At 38.9% G+C, this 22,454-nt stretch overlaps 1 protein-coding gene across 1 annotated transcript in view; it reads right to left on the bottom strand.

Annotated features, from left to right (window-relative positions):
* The window catches only part of LOC126164933 (uncharacterized), a 35,130-nt gene extending 14,226 nt beyond the window's left edge, over positions 1-20,904 (bottom strand). The window contains exon 1 of the mRNA XM_049920279.1: positions 20,684-20,904. Coding sequence (XP_049776236.1) covers positions 20,684-20,779 — 96 coding nt within the window. The 5' untranslated portion in view covers positions 20,780-20,904. The remainder of the gene's footprint in view (positions 1-20,683) is intronic.
* Positions 20,905-22,454: the final 1,550 nt, after the last annotated feature.

Raw genomic sequence — 22,454 nt, 5'->3', positions numbered from 1 at the left:
CAGTGCCAATTTCTCTTTCTTTCTTGCTTACAGTCTGCTGTCTTTCTCTTTTCTCCACACATGCCCTTGGGGATGGTTGCTCAGACTTTTGACCGACAGACTGGAAAACTTAAAGTTGATTGTAGGGGATGGAGGTAAGTGGACAAATATATTTTTGTGTTGAAGTTCAATAGTCTGGGGGCTCCAGAACCCAAAAGCCTATGTGCTGTGGCCTTCTCCACCAGACATCATGGTGCCTAGAGTATCAACAACCAAACTGACAGCCTGCAGCCATGGGTTGCCTGCCTTGCAGGCACACCGAAGCACTACACAACCGACTGGCAATATTGATGAACGGCCACAGCAACAACCACAACAACAACACCACAGCAAAGACACCAATGGCCACCAGGGGCCACTACCGGCCCACATAAACATAAGGAAGAGGTCGCTGCAGATCCCGGAACTATTTTCACATGTCAAACCACGTGATGGAAAATAGTTCCGAGGTACTCATCCGCCGAAGCACTATAAGGCCGGCACTCGGCCACACATCGGCAGTTCATCGACCACCAGCAGACTTGAATAGCTGCTGCCCCAGCAGCCCGGCTTGGATCTTCTCATTGATCTCTGGATTTGTCTTGGTATATTGGAGAAGTCTCCAGTGGAGACTAGTAGGAAATTATTTCAGTTGTTTTCTATCTTATTCTTGTATGTAGTTGTGATTCGAAGATGGATCACTTTTTGTGTTGGTGTTATACTTGGAGAATTTGTTTTGGTTAATTGAATAGTCCAATAAATTGTTTTCGGACTTTGATCATTAGTGTCTTCTGCTTATGCAGACGTATCACTATGTATGCCTCCACTCATTTCTCTTTTTCATTTCTACTGTCTCCCTCTTTTGACTGCCACTGGTACTATCGCCATTCATCTCTCTCGCTCTCTCTTTTTCTGCTGGTATCTCTCACTGACCATTACCATCTCCTCTCTCTTCAGTCCCACTGCTGTTGTCTTCATCCAGCTCTCTCTCTCTCTCTTTCTTTCTTTCTTTCTTTTTTTTTCTTTTTTTTTGCTGCCACTTTCTTTCTCCCACTATCAATGTCTCCTCTCTCTCTCTCTCTCCAGCTGGCACTATCTCCTCTGTCTTACACTGTCACTGTCGCTCTGCTACTCTCTTTCAGCACAAAAAAGCACCAACATATTCGAAAGACAAAATTTTTATTGAGGAAGGTTGAATGAGTGTTGAGGTAACTGGTTCTCTACTTTTCTGTCAGAGTCTTTTAAGGAGAAATATATTCACTTTTTTGTGCTCCAAAAAGAGCATTTTTCATCCCATTAAGCAGAGACAGTGCAAGGATAAAGTCTTATTGGAGAAAAATGGCGGGTAAAAACGTAGTCTCATGATCTCAGAACCCTTGTGATGACTCCAGAACCTTAAAATGTGTTCACTGAATCGTTTAAACCTACATATATGCCCCAGACTACATATTATGTGCAGAAGTACAGTAACTCTAGATCTCAGAAACAGATAATGAGAACAAGAAAAGTTTCAAGGTTAGCAAGACCATCATCATAAGAATATATGGTAGCAATTTTGATGTTATGCCATAAATATAAAGTGTAGACGTAGTCATCCCCACAAAGTCTACTTTTGGGACCCAAAAATCATAATTTTTTAGGTGTATCTAAATATTTTCAAAAATGTGGAAATAATGTTTCTAGGTAAATGTCTAACAACTATCGAGTTAAAACCTGAGTCATTTTCTATGGAGAGTATTTTAGATAATATCAACCCAGGGTGGAAAAATTACTGCAAACCAATTTTTGCAGTTTTCTGCGTAAGTATGGTAACTTCAAACCTCTGGATCTCACTAACAGAAAATCATATTGAAAAAAATTTTAAAATTTTTCCAAGAACATCATCTTAAGAACACATAGTAAAAATATCAGTGATTTACGATGAATTGAATTTATAGAAGCAACCATCCCCACAAGTGGTACATTGTTTTTCAGGGTTTTCTCAGGAGGCACCCATGAAGCCATTTAAGGCCCACCCTAATGTAAAAGAACCAGCCAATTTTCTCAGTTTTTCTGGGTTGAAAGGAGTGAGTAATGTTTAAATTTTGACCCTGTACTACACACACACACATAAAAAAGTTTTGCATCATCTCGGTTTCGAGAGTTCCAGAACCTGCACAAAAAATTTGAATAGAGATCAACATAAACATCATTTCCGCATTTTTTATTGCTCATGAAAACCACACATTGCATGTTGAGCCACCATACAGCGAGACCTTCAGAGGTAGTAGTCCAGATTGCTGTACACACCGGTACCTCTAATACCCAGTAGGACATCCTCTTGCATTGACACATGCCTGTATTCATCATGGCATACTATCCACAAGTGCATCAAGGCACTGGTGGTCGAGATTGTCCCACTCCTTTATGATGATTCAGCGGAAATCCCTCAGAGTGGATGATGAGCCACATCGTACAGAAACAGCCCTTTTCAGTCTATCCCAGGCATGTTCGATAGGGTTGATGTCTGGAGAACATGCTGGCCACTCTAGTCAAGCAATGTTGTTATCCTGAAGGAAGCCACTGAGAATATGTGCATGATGGGGGCATGAATTGTCATCCATTAATACGAATGCTTCACAAATATGCTGCCAATATGGTTGCCCTATCAGTCGGAGGATGGCATTCACATATCGTACAGCCATTACAGCGCCTTCCATAACCACCAGTGGTGTACATCAGCCCCACATAATGCCACCCCAAAACATCAGGGAACCTCCACCTTGCTGCACTCACTGGACAATGTGTCTAAGGCGTTCAGACTGATTGGGTTTTCTCCAAACACATCTCTGACGTTTGTCTGGTTGAAGGAATATGTGACACTCATCGGTGAAGAGAAGGTGATGCCAATCCTGAGCTGTCCATTTGGCATGTTGTTAGGCCCATCTGTACCACACTGCATGGTGTCATGGTTGCAAAGATGGACCTCGCCTTGGACATCAGGAATGAAATTGCGCATCAGGCAGCCTATTGCGCTCAGCTTAAGCCGAAACATGATGTCCTGTGGCTGCATGAAAGGCATTATTCAACATGGTGGCAATGCTGTCAGGGTTCCTCTGAGCCATAATCCATAGGTAGCGATCATCTACTGCAGTAGTAGCCCTTGGGCGGCCTGAGCGAGGCATGTCATTGACAGTTCCTGTCTCTCCGTATCTCCTCAATGTCTGAACAACATCGCTTTTGTTCACTCCGAGACAACTGGACACTTCCCTCATTAAGAGCCCTTCCTGGCACAAAGTAACAATGTGGACACAATTGAACCATGGTATTGACCATCTAGGCATGGTTGAACTACAGACAACACGAGCCGTGTACGTCCTTCCTAGTGGAATGACTGGAACTGATTGGCTGTTGGAACCCCTCCATCCAATAAGCGCTGCTCAAGCATGGGTGTTTATATCTTTGGGCGGGTTTAGTGACATCTCTGAACAGTCCAAGGGACTGTGTCTGTGATACAGCATCCACTGTCAATGGCTATCTTCAGGAGTTTTGGGAACTGGGGTGATGCAAAACTTTTTTTGATGTGTGTAGTATAGCTACAGAAGGCCTGTTCTTCCAATAAGTATACAAAAAATGGCTAGGCCAAAGGCTATCCAAAATGTTTGACCTCTCATCTCCCCTGTAATGAACAGATGAAAATGTAATTCCATTAACTAAGTGCACATCTTAACAAGGGGATGCCTTGTGGCTGACCATTTGAACATTATGTTTTTTACATAGTATTATTGTCTAATATATGTGTATATTTTAAGGTAGTGAGTATATTAATTGTTATAAGTTTCCTTTAATTTACGTCTATGGTCACAAACCTTTTGTTAACAGATTACCGGTTTCGATCTTTAATGACCATCATCAGATCTGTTTCATAAAAACAAAGTCCTAATGCACTGCAGCCATAGTGGCATCGTCAAACGTTAAATGCAGAATCAGAACCAGCACCTGCAGCACCACACTTCCAGTGTGGATGAGTCAACCATCATTGGTGGCTTGTCGCTCATCAAACACTACATTGTTGACAGTAGACATATTGTTGATGCAGTGGCCAAGTGGGTGTGTCATTTGATTTAAAATGATATTGACAACTCAGTTCAGTGCTTAGCAAAAATGTTCTGTGATCGTGCTTGTGAGTTGCTGAACATGTTTCACTGAGGAACTCAGAGGGATTATAACTGCATTTGAAATTGTCTCAACTGAAATGGATATTCATGGAAAATTGTCATGTTAACATCTGTTGTTTGTAATAAGACTGATATTCTCAGGTCAATTATGGTTTCAGTGGAATTACAGGGTGTTTCAAAAAGAATATATGTATTACAAAATATTATTTTGTCCAAACTATCGATCACTGCTCCTTAGCTCGGCTAGTGGAGAAACAAATACGTAGTCTAGTTTATATTATTAGCCGCTAGATGTCAGTTGTCTTCTGTTTTGCTTGGTAACCATCATGTGTTTAAAATGGCTACTTTTCAGCAGAAATCATTTTGTGTTCTCGAGTCTGCAAGTGCAATTCCGTGATTACAGAGCAAAGGTATTTCAGGTTGAGGTACCAAATTGATCCTCCGAATGGGTGGAACATTCATAGATGGTATCAACAGTTTCTAGGTACAGAATGAGTATGTAAAAGAAAGAGTCCTGGCCGCCCTCGTGTCTCTGAAGAAAATTTTGCACGAATTCAAACTGCTTTCCAATGTGGTCCTTCAAAATCAACTCATTGTACCAGTCAGGTGTTACAAATGCCTACAACAACAATTTTGGATGTTTTGCAATGTTGGTTGGTTACGAAGCCGTACAAGTTACAGCTGTTACAAGCTGTGTGTCCTGATGACAAATGCAAACATGTGGCATTTTTTAACAAGATTTTTGATGCTATTGACAATGATAACAATTTTGCACAGTGCATCACGTTCAGTGATGAAGCGACTTTCCATGTTAGTGGTTAGGTAAATAAACACAATGTTCAAATTTGGGGCCAACAGAACCCATATGCAGCCACTAAAAAAATGGCTCTTAGCACTATGGGACTTAACATATGAGGTCATCAGTCCCCTAGACTTAGAACTACTTAAACCTAACTAACCTAAGGACATCACACACATCCATGCCTGAAGCAGGATTCAAACCTGCGACCATAGCAGCAGCGCAGTTCTGCACTGAAGTGCCTAGAACCACTCAGCCACAGTCGCTGGTTAGCCACTGAACATGTATGAGATTCGCCCAAAGTAAATGTGTTTTGTGTGATATCCCAGTCATCTGTTTATAGCTCATTCTTCTTTGATGAAAACAGAATTAACAGTCTGCAGTACCTCCCTATGTTACAAAACTGGTTTTTTCTGAGGCTGCACAAAGACAACTTCATTTTTCAACAAGATGTGGCACCCCCTTACTGGAGTCCCCAAGTGCGTGAATATCTGAATGAAACTCTACTGAACCACTGGATTGATCATCAAGGAGCTGGCAACTTAGCATGTCTCAGCTGGGCTCCACGGTCATTGGATTTGACACCCTCTGACTTCTTCTTGTGGGGTTTCGTTAAAGACAATGTTTGTGTACCACCACTCCCACAGAACCTAGAAGAGTTGAAGAACCAGGTCCATACTGCTGTAACATCAGTGATGAAGGACACGCTTGCCCGAGTATTGGAGGAATTTGAGTATCGATGTGATATTGTTTGTGTCACTGATGGAGGACGTACTGAACATCTGTAATCTGAAATTGAGAGGTTTGTAAATATGTGTGTAAAGTTTAATATTTGTATGTCTTAAAGTTTAATAAACATAAGTGTTCAAAACATGTATATTCTTTTTGATACACCTTGTACTTTATTATACCTCTGCTACCATATCCATATATCTACTGGTCTTAAACTATTTCTTTACACAAAGTTTTTGTTTTACTTCAGTACTTATGCTTACTGTACAAATTTTGCATTTTCACTCACCATCAGTTCCTGCTGATATCTTCTCTATGAGAGTCACCCTATATTCCATAACCAGTTTTGTAGTTGGTTGTACCCCTGAGTGAGCCATGTTGTGCAGTTTGTGGAAAACAGTTTTCTGAAATTTTGCGGGACTACTCAAAGTACACAATTTTGGGAGATATCACACCATAATTGAGTAGCAGTTCCAGAAATCAGTATTCCTGCCATAACTCAAATCCATTAGCAGAATCTTGTAGTAATTCTTTCATTTGTGAATTCTGCTGTTTCACTGCTGCAAGCTCTTCATGATTGGTGTTGACGCTGCATTTGCACATGAGAGGAAATCGACCACAATGCTGTCTGTTCCCTTAAGATGTTGAACATCTGTAGGGAACTAGCTAATAAAATCCATGTGACAGAATCAGCATGGGATACCATCCTTGCTCAAGCTATGGAGGGTGTGCACCTGTGGCTAATTGTCTGTAAAAATTGTGACTGATTTGCCTTCACTGTCTTCTCAGAAATGCTTCACTGCTTTGTAAAGTGCCAACATTTTCTGGCTGTAAGCTGATCACTTGCATTGAAATGCCACAAGCTTTTGAGAAAAAAACCATAGCAGCTGTTGCTGGCCTCTGACCATTTGCAGCAGAACTGCACTTGTAGCAGTTCCACTAGCATCACTGATAAGTGTGCCAAAGACAATGGCTGTACCTAGGTGACAGCTCAGTGTAGACTACCATTTATTTGGTCAAATGCACATTGCACTTGACTCATTCATGACAGTGTTTGTTCACCTTGTGCAGTCTTTCTAGCTGATGTGTCAGTCAGCAGCACTTGAATTTTGGCAGCCTGGTGTATATTGTGAGGGTAGAAATTGATTGCTGCCAATGAAGTGTCGCAATTTGTGAAAATTTCTGGCCCATACATCTGATGGATAAGATCCATGTATTACTGTATGGATTTAATACTCATCAGTGTCACAGAATGAGCTAGAAAGATGAGTTCTTGTTTATGTACTTGACACTTTTCTTCATTCATGATCATCCCATATTGTATGAGGGTGTGAATATAATGGTCGCTTAGAATATACTAAGATGTTAGTAAGAAAATCGAAACTAGACGATATGGAGTACTTTATTTATAAACTGTTGCCAAGTGTGAGTGGCATTTTTTAATCTGAAGGGCACAAAAAGAAACTCATATAGTCCAAATGGTGTAACTATCATACTTTTTTGTACATATTTGGGGTTCTTGGGGATTTGCAAATACACTTTCTGGCATTTCAAGATGCTAAATATGGAGGCATCTGCAAATGCACATGCAAAATCTTGAATATTAAGATATTAGGTGTTGGGTACTGATCTGGTGCTGTACAGGAGTTAAGAGCCTGGTAGTCACCACACAGGAGGTACAAAACATTTTTCTTTGTCACTAAATGTGTGAAGGATGTGCACGGACTGTCTGGAGGGTGTACTATTCCCACTTGTAGTAATTTATTTATAACGGCCTGAGAGGCTCATAACTTGTCCACAGTTAGCCAGTCAGTCTTGTGGAAAACTGGTGGCCCTGATGTGATATTTATCCTGTGAACCATATCACTATTCATATATTTTTCCTATGAACACTGGGAACACTGATATCACTGTGGGTGGTAGTATGTGCTCTGTTATTTACATTTTGTGGTGCTGACCTGCATGATGGAGTAAGATTTCTCATGTGTTACTGGCATACTTTGTTATCATAAACTGTTTTTCTCCTCCTCACATGTCATATTACATGTGCTCCTCTGGTTGTTCACAAATGTCACTCAGTACTGTTACAAGTTCACATGGTGTATGATCCACAGATGAGTTCCTGGGATGAGCTCTTTTATTCTTGAATTTCTCTATTCACACGTTAACCACTTTTAGTTCCATTGTCTTGTAAGACAATTTTGTTTTTAACTGTTGGTTATCCTCATATAACTTTTCTTTTCTTTTGTCTTCATACTTCTTGTTCATAGCTTCTAGAACTGATTTCAGAGGATGATATGCATTCTTCAATTGGTTATTGATCATTGTTTTGGAATTTGAAGATTATCTGTATGGGTGCTTCAAGGGAAAGGGGGGAGCGGTCTACCAATGATGCCCATCACAGATGCTCTGCAGCTCGTGTGTCAAAGTGTGCCATCTGCTAAATCAGGAGAGAGGTGAAACTGTCCTAAAAATTGCACTGCATAAAGGCTCATTTACATCTGCAATCATGAAATTCCAGATGAAAGTTTCATGTACTCTGAGGTACAACTGCAGCATACAGAACCCAGTAAGTTGTACTCGATGGCGAGTGTTCACCAGAGACAAGGGTGTCGTCAGGAGTGCCCCACGGGAGTGCAATAGGACTGCTGTTGTTCTCTATACCCATAAATGACTTGGCGGATGGAGTGGGCAGTGGTCTGCAGTTGTTTGCTGATGTTGTGCTCGCCACTGTGGATGAGCGGTTTAGGCACTTCAAGCCCAGAACCACACTGCTGCTACGGTCGCAGGTTCGAATCCTGCCTTAGGCATGGATGTGTGTGATGTCCTTAGGTTAGTTAAGTTTCAGTAGTTCTAAGTCTAGGAGACTGATGAACTCAGATGCCAAGTCCCATAGTGCTTGGAGCCATTTTTTGATGATTTTGTGGTGTACGTTAAGGTGTCAAGGTTGAGTGACTGTAGGAAGATACAAGCTGACTTGGACAAAGTTTCCAGTTTGTGTAATGAATGGCAGCTAGCACTAAATGTGGGAAAATGTAAATTAATGCAGATGAATAGGAAGAACAAACCTGTAATGTTCAGATACAGTGTTACAAGTGTTTAGCTTGACACAGTCAAGTCATTTAAAGATCTGAGCATAACATTGCAAAGTGATATGAGGTGGAACTAGCATGTGAAAACTGTGGTAGGGAAGGCAAATGGTCAACATCAGTTTATTGGGAGGATTTTAGGAAAAAGTGGTTCACCTCTAAAGGAAACCACTATAGGATGCTGGTGCAACCTATGCCTGAGTACTGTTTGAGTGTTTGGGATCAGTACCAGGTTGAATAGAAGGAAGACACTGAACCAGTTCAGAGGAGGACTGCTAGATTTGTTACCGGTAGGTTCGAACAACACATAAGCATTACAGAGATGCTTTGGAAACTCGAATGGGAACCTTGGAGTTAAGGTGGCTTTCCTTTTGGGAAACACTATTAAGAAAATTTAGAGAACCAGTATTTGAAGCTGACTGCCAAACGATGTAGATGGCTGGCATCTGTCATTGCCATTAGTTTTTGGTGTTTACTTGTGATGTCACTGTCTTGTATTTCTGTGAGCATTCAGTGTCCTTTGGCAAACAGCTGCAACAGCAGAGCAATTTGTTTATTTTGCTCCTTCCATAATAGTGTTGTCATGATTGCAGAATTGCAAAAATGCTGCCTGCTACTTATAATTTAGATTCCCATATTCACACAGAATCACCAGTGTCTGAATATGTGGTGGTAATCTAGTTAATGAAAGTGTTCAAACGGTCTTGTCTGGCAAGTTTATTGGGTCTATCAGGTCATGCAAGAGTCTCCAAAACTGTGAAGGTATTCCACTGCCCAATTTTTGTCCATTTATCACTTGCTGCAGCTGCTGATCCAGTGATTGAATTAATTGTTGGTGCAAAGTCACTCTTGCCTTATCAAATTTCTAAATTTGCTGGTGGCAGGTGGTGATTTATGAGAGCAGTTTTAGAAGTTCATGGAATCACCACCAGATATCAGCACTAGCTTGTAGAGGTTCCCATGTAATAATACATCATCCTTTAAGTGTAAACACTTGACCTGTCAGTGCACTGGGTAGAGAGATCTGTGATATGGATGTCTCTCTGTTGTTGTTCCTATGTAGTGATTAGTGAAGTTTGAAAAAATCAAGATTGAAGAAGTGATTAAGTCTGTTGTAAAGAAAGGTATGAAAGCAATGTAAATTCTTGCCACTTTTCAGAACAAAATGGGGAACTTTGTTCCTTTGTATTCAACTGTTGCCAAGTAGATATATGATTTTAAATTTGATCAGGATGGCTTAGATGATGATCCATGTAGTGGTCAGCAAGAAGTGCCACTACTGCAGAAATTGTTGCAAACGTGCATAAGATGTTCATGAAGGATTGCCAACTGAAAATGCAAGAAATTTATAAAGCTCTACAGATGTCATCATCCCATCTGAATAGGCACACAATGTTTTAAGAGTGGAACTGGACATGAGAAAATTATCTGTTATATGTGTGCCACAGCTCTTAACACAGGATCAGAAATCCAAACAATGTTTGATCTGTTTTCAAAGGAACCAAGAAGACTTTTTGCACCAGTTTGTGACCACAGATGGAACTTGGGTCCACTACTATGCCTCAGAGACAAAACAACAATTAACACACTGGAAATGTGTTGATTCATGACTGCTGAAGAAAGCAAGGGAAATATCATTGGCCTGAAAGGCCATGACTTCAGTTTTCTGGGTTTTGAAAAGTATTCTGCTGACAGATTATCTTCCCATTGGTCAAAAATTATGAGAGAATACTATGATAACCTCCTGGACCAACTACAGCAATATATACATGACAAAAGCCCAGGTTTTGTAAGGAAGACAGTCATTTTTCATCAAGACAGTGTGTGCCCATGTGCAAGTGTCATTGCCATGGCATAAATACATGAACTGAGATACAAACTGTTGTCACACCAACCTTATTCACCTCCTTTGGTCCCATAAGACTTCCATCTCTTCCCCAAGATCAATATTTTCTTCTGTGGATGGAGATTATCTTCAAATGAAGAAATGACAGCCAAAGTTGATAGGTATTTTGCAGGCCTGCAGGAGTCTAGGTTTTGAAATGGGATAAAGGCACTGAATGAAGTGCATTAGTGTACAGGGAGACTACAAGGAAAAATAAATAAGTTGCACTGATGTAAGTTCTTTCTTCCACTTTACAAACTTTTCAAACTACCCTTGTACCACACCATTAATAATATAAGCATATTCACTGAAATTTCTGAGTAGTGGAGAAAACTTCAAATCATCCTGCATTTCCACTGGTGCAGATGCACTAATAAAATTATGTCAAGTGATGCTGCACAGGTCTGTATGTCCAGGAAACACAAAAGTAAACACTGACCTGAGGTTGTAGGACAAGATCTGAATAATTTTCTAAGTCAATGAGAGGATCAAACTGTGCCAAACACTTTCAGTGTGAGGGCTGGCCAGAAATTCTGCACATGTGTGGAGATGCTGCACCTGTGAAACTTCCTGGTCACGCTTTGCACACTTAGCAGTTGTGTAAACAGGGAAATGGAACTGCCACTACTCATTTAGTATATGTCTCTAACCACAGATGTCACTGCTTCACTTTAGCCACAATCTGGGATACACTGTACCTGGAGCACTCTCATGCTCTTTTCACAGTGTGTAATGCAACCATGAGAAGGTATCATGTTATTCCATTGCCCTATCAATAAACATCATGGTTCTAAAACAAAACTTTAAGAAATGGTGCATAAATATATTGGACTGGTTGTATGCCCAGATTAGTTACCTATATACGCTTCATGGCAGGAGTATCACACATCTCTCAATAATTAAAGGATAATTTTCAAGCATGTAAGTATATGCTGAACAACTGGTTTAATAACAAATTTTTCAGATGAGAATGTTTGCCTATGTAGCATGGAGGAGGAGGAGGCACAGTTACTAAATAACAATTTTAAATTAGAAAAAAGAAAGAATTCCGAAACATGTTATCACTGATGATGAGAAATGATAAAGTCAATATCAAGCACAAACACACCTCACATTGATAAATGCAAGCATTTGCCAAGATTTTTGTCACTAATGCTAGACTGACACCTTTATTTTTCATTTTAATTGTTGTTGTTGTGGTCTTCAGTCCTGAGACTGGTTTGAAGCAGCTCTCCATGCTACCCTATCCTGTGCGAGCTTCTTCATCTCCCAGTATCCACTGCAACCTACATCCTTCTGAATCTGCTTAGTGTATTCATCTCTTGGTCTCCCTCTATGATTTTTACCCTCCACACTGCCCTCCAATACTAAATTGGTGATCCCTTGATGCCTCAGAACATGTTCTACCAACCGGTCCCTCCTTCTGGTCAAGTTGTGCCACAAACTACTCTTCTCCCCAATCCTATTCAATACTTCCTGTAATCTTCAGCATTCTTCCGTAGCACCACATTTCGAAAGCTTCTATTCTCTGTTGTCCAAACTATTTATCGTTCGTGTTTCACTTCAATACGTGGCTACACTCCATACAAATACTTTCAGAAATGACTTCCTGACACTTAAATCTATACTCGATCTTAACAAATTTCTCTCCTTCAGAAACACTTTCCTTGCCATTGCCAGTCTCCATTTTATATCCTCTCTACTTCGACCATCATCAGTTATTTTGCTCCCCAAATTGCAAAACTCCTTTACAACTTTAAGTGTCTCATTTCCTAATCTAATTCCCTCAGCATCACTCGACATAATTCGACTACATTCCATTATCCTTGTTTTGCTTTTGTTGATGTTCATCTTATATCCTCCTTTCAATACACTATCCATTCCGTTCAACTGCTCTTCCAAGTCCTTTGCTGTCTCTGACAGAATTACGATGTCATCGGTGAACCTCAAAGTTTTTATTTCTTCTCCATGGATTTTAATACCTACTCCGAATTTTTCTTTTGTTTCCTTTACTGCTTGCTCAATATACAGATTGAATAACATTGGGGAGAGACTACAACCCTGTCTCACTCCATTCCCAACCACTGCTTCCTTTTCATGTCCCTCAACTCTTATAACTGCCATCTGGTTTCTGTACAAATTGTAAATAGCCTTTCTCTCCCTGTATTTTACCCCTGCCACCTTCAGAATTTGAAAGAGAGTATTCCAGTCAACATTGTCAAAAGCTTTCTCTAAGTCTACAAATGCTAGAAACATAGGTTTGCCCTTCCCTAATCTAGCTTCTAAGATAAGTCGTAGGGTCAGTATTGCCTCACATGTTCCAACATTTCTACGGAATCCAAACTGATCTTACCCGAGGTCGGCTTCTACTAATTTCTCCATTCGTCTGTAAAGAATTCGTGTTAGTATTTTGCAGCTGTGACTTATTAAGCTGATAGTTCAGTAATTTTCACATCTGTCAACACCTCCTTTCTTTGGGATTGGAATTATTATATTCTTCTTGAAGTCTGAGGGTATTTTGCCTGTTTCATACATCTTGCTCACCAGATGGTAGAGTTTTGTCAGGACTGGCTCTCCCGAGGCTGCCAGTAGTTCTAATGGAATGTTGTCTACTCCAGGGGCCTTGTTTCGACTCAGGTCTTTCAGTGCTCTGTCAAACTCTTCACGCAGTATCGTATCTCCCATTTCATCTTCATCTACATCCTCTTCCATTTCCATAATATTGTCCTCAAGTACACTGCCCCTGTATAGATCCTCTATATACTCCTTCCACCTTTCTGCTTTCCCTTCTTTGCTTAGAACTGGGTTTCCATCTGAGCTCTTGATGTTCATACAAGTGGTTCTGTTATCTCCAAAGGTCTCTTTAATTTTCCTGTAGGCAGTATCTATCTTACCCCACGTGAGCTAAGCCTCTACATCCTTACATTTGTCCTCTAGCCATCCCTGCTTACCCACTTTGCACTTCCTGTCAATCTCATTTCTGAGATGTTTGTATTCCATTTTGCCTGCTTCATTTACTGCATTTTTATATTTTCTCCTTTCATCAATTAAATTCAATATTTCTTCTGTTACCCAAGGATTTCTACTAGCCCTCGTCTTTTTGCCTACTTGATCCTCTGCTGCCTTCACTACTTCAACCCTGAGAGCTACCCATTCTTCTTCTACTGTATTTCTTTCCCCCACTCCTGTCAATTGTTCCCTTATGCTCTCCCTGAAACTCTGTACAAGCTTTGGTTCTTTCAGTTTATCAAGGTCCCATCTCCTTAAATTCCTACCTTTTTGCAGCTTCTTCAGTTTTAATCTACATGTCATAACCAATAGATTGTGGTCAGAGTCCACATCTGCCCCTGGAAAGGTCTTACAATTTAAAACCTGGTTCCTAAATCTCTGTCTTGCCATTATATAATCTATCTGAAACCTGTCAGTATCTCCAGGTTTCTTCCATGTATACAGCCTTCTTTTATGATTCTTGAACCAAGTGTTAGCTATGATTAAGTTGTGCTCTGTGCAAAATTCTTCCAGGTGGCTTCCTCTTTCATTTCTTAGCCCCAATCTATATTCACCTACTACGTTTCCTTCTCTCCCTTTTCCTACTACCGAATTCCAGTCACCCATGACTATTAAATTTTCGTCACCCTTCACTATCTGAATAATTTCTTTTATTTCATCATACATTTCTTCAATTTCTTCGTCATCTGCAGACCTAGTTGGCATATAAACTTGTACTACTGTAGTAGGTGTGGGCTTTGTATCTATCTTGGCCACAATAATGCATTCACTATGCTGTTTGTAGTAGCTTACCTGCATTCCTATTTTCCTATTCATTATTAAACCTACTCCTGCATTACCCCTATTTGATTTTGTGTTTATAACCCTGTAGTCACGTGACCAGAAGTCTTGTTCCTCCTGCCACCTAACTTCACTAATTCCCACTATATCTAACTTTAACCTATCCATTTCCCTTTTTAAATTTTCTAACCTACCTGCCCGATTAAAGGATCTGACATTCCACACTCCGATCCGCAGAACGTCAGTTTTCTTTCTCCTGATAATGACATACTCTTGAGTAGTCCCTGCCCGGAGATCCGGAATATTTTACCCAAGAGGACACCATCATCATTTAATCATACAGTAAAGCTGCATGCCCTCAGGAAAAATTACGGCCGTAGTTTCCCCTTGCTTTCAGCCGTTCGAAGTACCAGCACAGAAGGCCGTTTTGGTTAGTGTTACAAGGCCAGATCAGTCAATCATCCAGACAGTTGCCCTTGCAACTACTGAAAAGGCTGCTGCCCCTCTTCAGGAACCACACGTTTGTCTGGCCTCTCAACAGATAGCCCTCCATTGTGGTTGCACCTACGGTACGGCTATCTTTATTGCTGAGGCACGCAAGTCTCCCCACCAACGGCAAGGTCCATGGTTCATGGGGGGAGATCATTTTAATTATGGAGAAAAATCTTTCACACACATGACTAGATCCAAATATGAACATAATTCTCATAGTTCTGTGATGCATGTGTGAAAATTCTTGCTGTGGAAAGTTTTACTAGAATTCTTTTGTACTGGGTACTGCAAAGAACTGGTGCTTCACCTGTGTACTGCACTGCAGATTGATTAATTCCATCTGTAGATGATTTGGAGCGTCTTCAAATGATGCTGAAAATAGCTGTGCAAAACATAAAATGGTAGGAGACACACTCATAACATCTGCAAATCATGCTCAAAATTCCTCCTTAATTTTTACAATTATTGACATGTATTCTTGATATCAAGCACTTTCGTGGACCAAATTAAGGGTAGGGAAAAGTGCAGTGTTGTGAGACAATAATTGGCTCTTCCAGACAGTAAGCTGCCATTCAAAAGCATTTACTTTTTCTGATATATCAGAAATTAAATTGCTTTCACCTTGCAAAATGACATTCAGGCTGTTCATGTGAGACATAATATCAATGAGAAATGCTAGGTCTGACATGCAGCAAGGATCTATTAATTTGGTTTTCTTTCCCTTCCTATGTAAGAAATGTACATGGCCAATCATAAATCAAAAAATCTTCTCAGCATTTTACCTTGACTGAGCCAGCATACTTCAATATAGTAAGATATGTCACTATATTCCTCTCCTAATTCCTCCAAGAACTGCTGAAACTCACAATGTGTAAGCCCAGGTGTTTTCAGATAGCTTACTTAACTGATTTTGCTCTATGTAGAATGCAGTGAATTCCAGACAATGTCTCTTCCGTACATTCTAGCTTTTTGTGCATCAGTGCTATGAGTCCACTCTGATGGCCTTGCATTGCCAATGCTCCATCTGTGGTCATTGAGATTAACCATTTCCAATCCATACCAACACCATCAATCACTTGCTTGACTGCTTGGGGTAAATCTACATCTGTTGTAGGTCCTTTCAAAGCCACTAAGTCCAAAACATCCTCTGTTACACACAGATCATTATCAGTACCTTGTATGTATATCACCACCTGAGCAGTATCTGTATGATCTGTTGCTTCATCCAATGCAACAGAGAAAGCAACACAGTTACTAGCCTTATTTATTAACTGCCTGTGCACATCATCAGCCATAACATTTCTATGTCATGTCACTGTTTGTTTGTAATGGACAATTTCTTGAAACCTGTGAATGATTATGGGACACAAAAGTTTTGTACCCTTAATGACACAGTGTTTTACAAACTCCTCTCCAGAAAACTGTTTCCTGGATATAATTTTGAAACTTGCTGACAACAGATGTACTGTGATTGTCATTCTGAAAAATTGAAAACAGTACATTGTACAGTAATAAGTAATGAAGAGTTCAAAAGGTATCAACTGTTATGATTTAGATTTCAAACCTGTTGATGTGCCTCATCCATTTTCATAAGCACGCTTAATTTAGCTTGCTGTTCTTCACTGTTCAGGGTACTACACTCATCTTTATGAAATGAGTTGTAGTTTCTTTTGATCATGAACTTGTGCTGGCCACCTATTATTCAGCAGCACAGTAAAAACTGCAAGTTTTCATCTACTGCTGTCAGGAGGAATTGCAGTTCCCAGTTGTGTTTAAATGACTGAGAACACAGATCTCCCGTTCTTTGCTTTTATGCAGTACTCACCATTTCCCAGTATGTGTCACATAAGGCTACAGTTGCCAGAGGGAAGCAAGACTGAGTTGTGCTTTGGTCCTCCTGGTTCCATGTAAGCAAGAAGCAGAACCATCACCACTCATTTGCTATATGTGTCTAGTCACAGATGTTGTCGTTCCGCATTGCCTGCTGGCTGAGATGTGCACAACTGTGCCACACTTCCACACCTTTGCACAATGTGCAGCATTTGGCTGGCCCTGGTCTATGCAAATGTTCCATATTATTGACACTATGAAAATTGTTGCAGTTTGTCATTTACACTTTTCATCACATTCATTGTCTGTGCAGATTTCTTAAAAACACTTGGAGAACCACAATTTAAGTCAGCATGCTGAGAAAATTGTAATAGTATATGTTGCTCCTTGTAACTTGTTATTGTTGCTGCAAAGCACTCCTTTATTTATCTTGAATTTTGTCAAAAAATCTTGGTTTGCTTGTCGCAGACACACTGTGGGAATTCCAGGTGGGTAGAAGTAACGACACATGAGCAGACTGCAGAATAAGATAGAATGTATTTTATGTGTAATATTGCTGAGAACATGCACAGCATATTGACACAATTGAAAAGCAAAGAACAGACTAATGCAAGCAGCACTCCAATCATACAACTTCACTCAAAGAAAATGTCTGACAATGGTAATTGCATACAACAGATTGTCACTTGAAATTGAAGTCCCCACACACACCTATCATGTTTGTGATTCATTATTTAGTGTTGTATGTAAAAATTGTAGATTATGTACCAGTTGATGCTAAAAACACTGTGTCATTAACAAATGTATTATCCTTAATAGTTAGTAACAACATTTTTATAAGTTTATAATTAGCTGAAACAAAATTGTCAAATTTTGAAGAAATATTAATTCCACTTTGAGGCAAAATTATCATTTTGGGAGTTCCAGAATACTGGAATGGATATAACAAGACTGTTTAGTAATGCATAACATAAAGTATAAAGTAACATGCTGAACCAAAAAATGTAATTCTTGTGTGAGAAACATGTGTAAATGTTAGTAACAGAACTACTCCATCTGAACAGCCCTTGTAAGGTCCAACGATACTGAATGACTGGTGTGTCATCCTCTCACCATAGGCATCGCTGTATGTGAATATGGTGTGCAAGTGGTCAACACACTGCTCTCCCAGCTAATTTCAGTTTTTGTAACTGGAGCCACTACTTCTCAATCAAGTAGCTCTTGGCCTCACAAGGGCTGAGTGTACACTGCTTGTCAACAGCAGTTGCAGACATGGACAGTGATCCACTCAAGTTCTAGCCTAGCCTGATAGTGCTTAACTTTGGTGATCTGATGGGAACCAGTGTTTCCACTGTTGCAAGGCCTTTGCTAAAAATTGAAATAATTATGCTGTTTTGTAGAGAGTTAGATTTTTGAACTAACTGTTTACAATTGATATTTTTATGAAATTTTGTTTGAATGCAAATAATTATTTAAGAAAACAAACTGTGTTAAACATTTTCCTCATGACTGGAAAACATACTTTTACACTGAAGTTTTTGTGAGTATGTAATTTTTCATGACATCTTTGCAAACATCTAATAATGAGTTTGGTGTCATGGATTATTACATATCTACATGAAGGCTGGTGCAAAGTCAAGCAGGGCATGTGTTATTGTTGTTGCTCAGATATTTGTTGTATTTCATACTGACTGTAATATCGAATATTGGATTTGAGTTAATCAACTAAATGGGATCAATGATAATGTCAACTAAATTGAATCAATGATAGTGAAAAATTGTGAATTTAGCTGCTGCATCAGGAATGAATGTATTGGAAGAATATAGACAAACATGTCAGGTTATTATTTATGATCAATAAACCCTGGACTAGATTATTTTATGTGGAAGATAAGTATTAATGAATCAAACAATGGAAAATCCAGGCTGGAATGTAACAATATTATAATAAGTATTATAATAAGTATTAATGATATTTTTGCTCTGAAAATATCTGATTAACCGATGGCATCTGGTGATACTTTTGAGTTGATATATCAACAAAATCATCAGCTAAATGGTACTATAATCTTTACTCTGGCAAAAGTAAGATTTTTACGTTGAAATAATCAGATAGATACATTAAAATAAAACACACAAAAACACACACATGCATATGAATCAGTTCTAAAACACAAGTTCCAAATATATGTAGTATAGCCTATTTGTGGCTTTACATTGTATATTATGGTTTTGAGTATTCTATTTAAAAATCACAAAAAGAGATTGTCACACGAAGAATACTTTTAATAACTGTCTTCTAATAAACTTTTGCATGATGGTTTATTTTTAACTCACTGTTCTGTTGCCCATATATCCTTCACCACTCTTAACAACGTTTTCAGCATAGGTTTATAACAACATGACAAGTTGTGATGTAGGCTTGTAATACTATAGTAGCCCTTTTTCTAAATTACCTGGACAGCCTGCCTCTCCATAGATGGAATGATGCAACATAGTAAACAATTATATAAAAGTGATCTGTGACTCTACAACTAATCTCTGTTGAAACAAATGATTCTAGTATCTTTAGAGAGGGATCTTATCTCCCTCACCCTCTTCTGTCTGCGCTCCCAATGTACTTGCATGCTTTTGTTGGAGATGCAGCATTTTAATATACAAATTCTATAACAGTACATCAGTTAAACTCTGAAATGTTCTTATCTAAAGTGTATTATACTCCATCTACTTTGTCCTGACCTGTATTTATCTGTTTCAGCATTAATTTGGGGCAAGACAATGTGGAAGTCTTGATAAGGTGATGCAACTGATTGGTCACCATTGTAGCAGCCTATATGCAATTTTGCATGAACAACCATAGAAATTTTCTTCATTGTCCATTCATGGTTTACAAAATCTGATTGCAATTTGTTGTATGCATTTTTATGCATGCCAGCATTAGTGATTCAAACCTATATCACTGATACATGGTCTGGTATCATCCTATTAATAACTGACATCCAAAACCAGCTTTGTGGATTCTGAACTATGATTTTCATTTCTTTTATTTGCTTTATCAAAATGTCTAATCTTTCGTCATAATGTTGCAGCTCTCATCAGTTCCATTAGTAAACATTTTTAATGATTAACTCTGAACCAGAGCAGAAACATTATAATACACCAATCATGCAGTCAGGATTTTAAGATCCACATCAGTAGTGACGGACCTCCGGCCTTGCATCACATTACAACTGCCATATTTAAACAGTAGACACTGTAACAACAACTTAGTGAAGTACATGTTTAATGTAAATGTAACCTATGAGGTCAATTATGATAGCTCTATGTGGATGGCAATATAAATTTTACTCATTACAATTTCTAAGAGCTCCAACTTTCAGTGTCAATAACAAAATGTATTGTGAATACTCTGTAGTCTTCTCATCTTATGAGAAATATTATATATCATTTTGCCACAATTTGTAATGACATTTAGCAACTCTGTTCTTGTAGAGTATTGCCTATATCACCTACAGATGTGAAGCTGCATCAAAACCAACTGCATCCCTTTATCAGTGGTGGATTACACCCAGCCCTGAATATGATTGTGGTACAATGGAAAAAACAGCAGGCCACATTATTCATGAATGACCAATAAGAAAATTTCAAGGAGACTGATAGGACTTCATTATGGCCTCTCCAAAGTGTACTACATAGTTAAGCTCCCTGGACATAGACCTAGAATGTAATTGTGAAATTAATAAGGTCTGTACATTTTCACTTGCCATGTATACTTGTTTGTTAATATTTTTGTATGTTTTTATACCTTATTTTTCTGTTTACATGCACTATATTTTTCTGTACCATAATTGCTAGTTAAATAAAATAATTGTGAATGTTCAGTTATTCTTACCTGTTTGATTTTCCATGTGCGATCTTTGCACACTGTTGGCATTGTAAACATCAAACCTGGAGGAACATCATAAGAGCCGTCTGAGAACACAGCCATTGACACAGCCTTATCTGGTTCTGTGCCATGCCACAGATCATGTATATGTTTTATAATTGCTGTTGATTGACTGAGGTTAAAACATGCTGGCTTTGAACCTCTTTGTAGGTTTTGTTGTTTCACCATGTGCTGTAAAGTATGCAGAAAACATTGATATAGCAAACGAAACTTTGCTGCAATTAACATGACATGAATAACATGTCACAATGAATATTGCAATGACAATGATACTATGACCTGCAGTGATGTGAAGATGATAAACAAGCTAGCACAGAAGCTACACACTAAGCATGGCTAGGACCTGACAAAAGCAAAAGCTGATTTGATGTTATCCATCAGTCCAAATGAGCTGAAACAAAATGAGACATGTACCACATCACATCACATATAGCTTAAACTAGAATCTATTTCTGCATCAAAAGGACCTGTTTAACAGCAGCACAGCTTAAATATGTTACACTTCATGAAATACAAGCTGGAAATATCATGATGTATCACATTTCTGAATACTTTAATACTATGAATAAGTTACAAGCAATAGATGCCAAGATTGATGGTGATCTTTTGTCAATAAGTTGTTTTGCAGTCTTCCACATGGTTATGGTGGTTTTTAGGACTTCAACTGAGTCTCATGGCAATTGACTAGATGCCATTGTTCTAAAACTAAAATTCTTGGGAGAAAACAATGGAAGCATTCAGACCACAATGAAACTGTGAATGCTACAATGTTTGTTAACTTGAGTGAATGGTTTATGCTATGAATGAGGACGACAAATATGACACAAAAATCAAACCAAAACCAGAAAAAGTGTAGCTCTTGTAATAAAAAGAAAATAAAGAGGATGAGTGGTTTTTCATGAAGAAACAACGAATGAACCATGAACAGTGCCAATAAACACATTCTCCAAACACATTCTCATAAACAACAAAATCACAAGTACATTTTAAGTTTGCAGTCAATGACATTATTCAAGTACAGAATACAGGTGACATCTGCTTCTACCTTCATACACTGCAAACCACTGTGGGGTGCATGGCTGAGGGTACTTCCCACTGCACCAGTTATTATAGCTTCTTCCCACTCCAATCATGAAAAAAATGCAGTAAGAATGATTGTTTAAACACCTCTGTGCATGTAGTTATTAGTCTAATGTTGTCTTCACAATCTCCATGGAACTGATATGTAAGGGGGGAGAAGAGGGAGGAGTAGTATATTCATAAGTTCATCATTTAAAGCTGGGTCTTGAAACTTTGTAGGCAGGTAGTCTTAGTATAGCTTCTGTCTATCTTCAAGTGTCTGCCAATTTAGACTCTTCAGCACATCCATGATGCTCTCCCATTGGTCAAACAAAATTCTCAACAGTTGTGCTGCTCTTCTCTGTGTAAGTTCAATATCCTTTGTTAGTCCTATTTGATGTGGACCCCACAAACTTGAGCAGTATTCTACAATAGGTCACACGATTTTTTTAAGCAACCTCCATTGTATTTTGACTACATTTCTGTAGTGTATTACCAAAGAACCAAAGTCTGCCACTTGCTTTATATAAACTGAGACTATGTAAATGTTCAATTTCATATCCCCCAACTTGCTATACCCAAATATTGGTACAACTTAACTGGTTCTGAATCATTGATACTGTAGTCATAGGATACTACAGTTTTTTGTTTAGTGAAG

This window comes from Schistocerca cancellata, chromosome 1 (genome assembly GCF_023864275.1).
Source record: "Schistocerca cancellata isolate TAMUIC-IGC-003103 chromosome 1, iqSchCanc2.1, whole genome shotgun sequence".
Taxonomy (NCBI): domain Eukaryota; kingdom Metazoa; phylum Arthropoda; class Insecta; order Orthoptera; family Acrididae; genus Schistocerca; species Schistocerca cancellata.
Note: the sequence above shows the minus strand (reverse complement) of the source record. Positions and strands in the feature narration are given on the sequence as shown.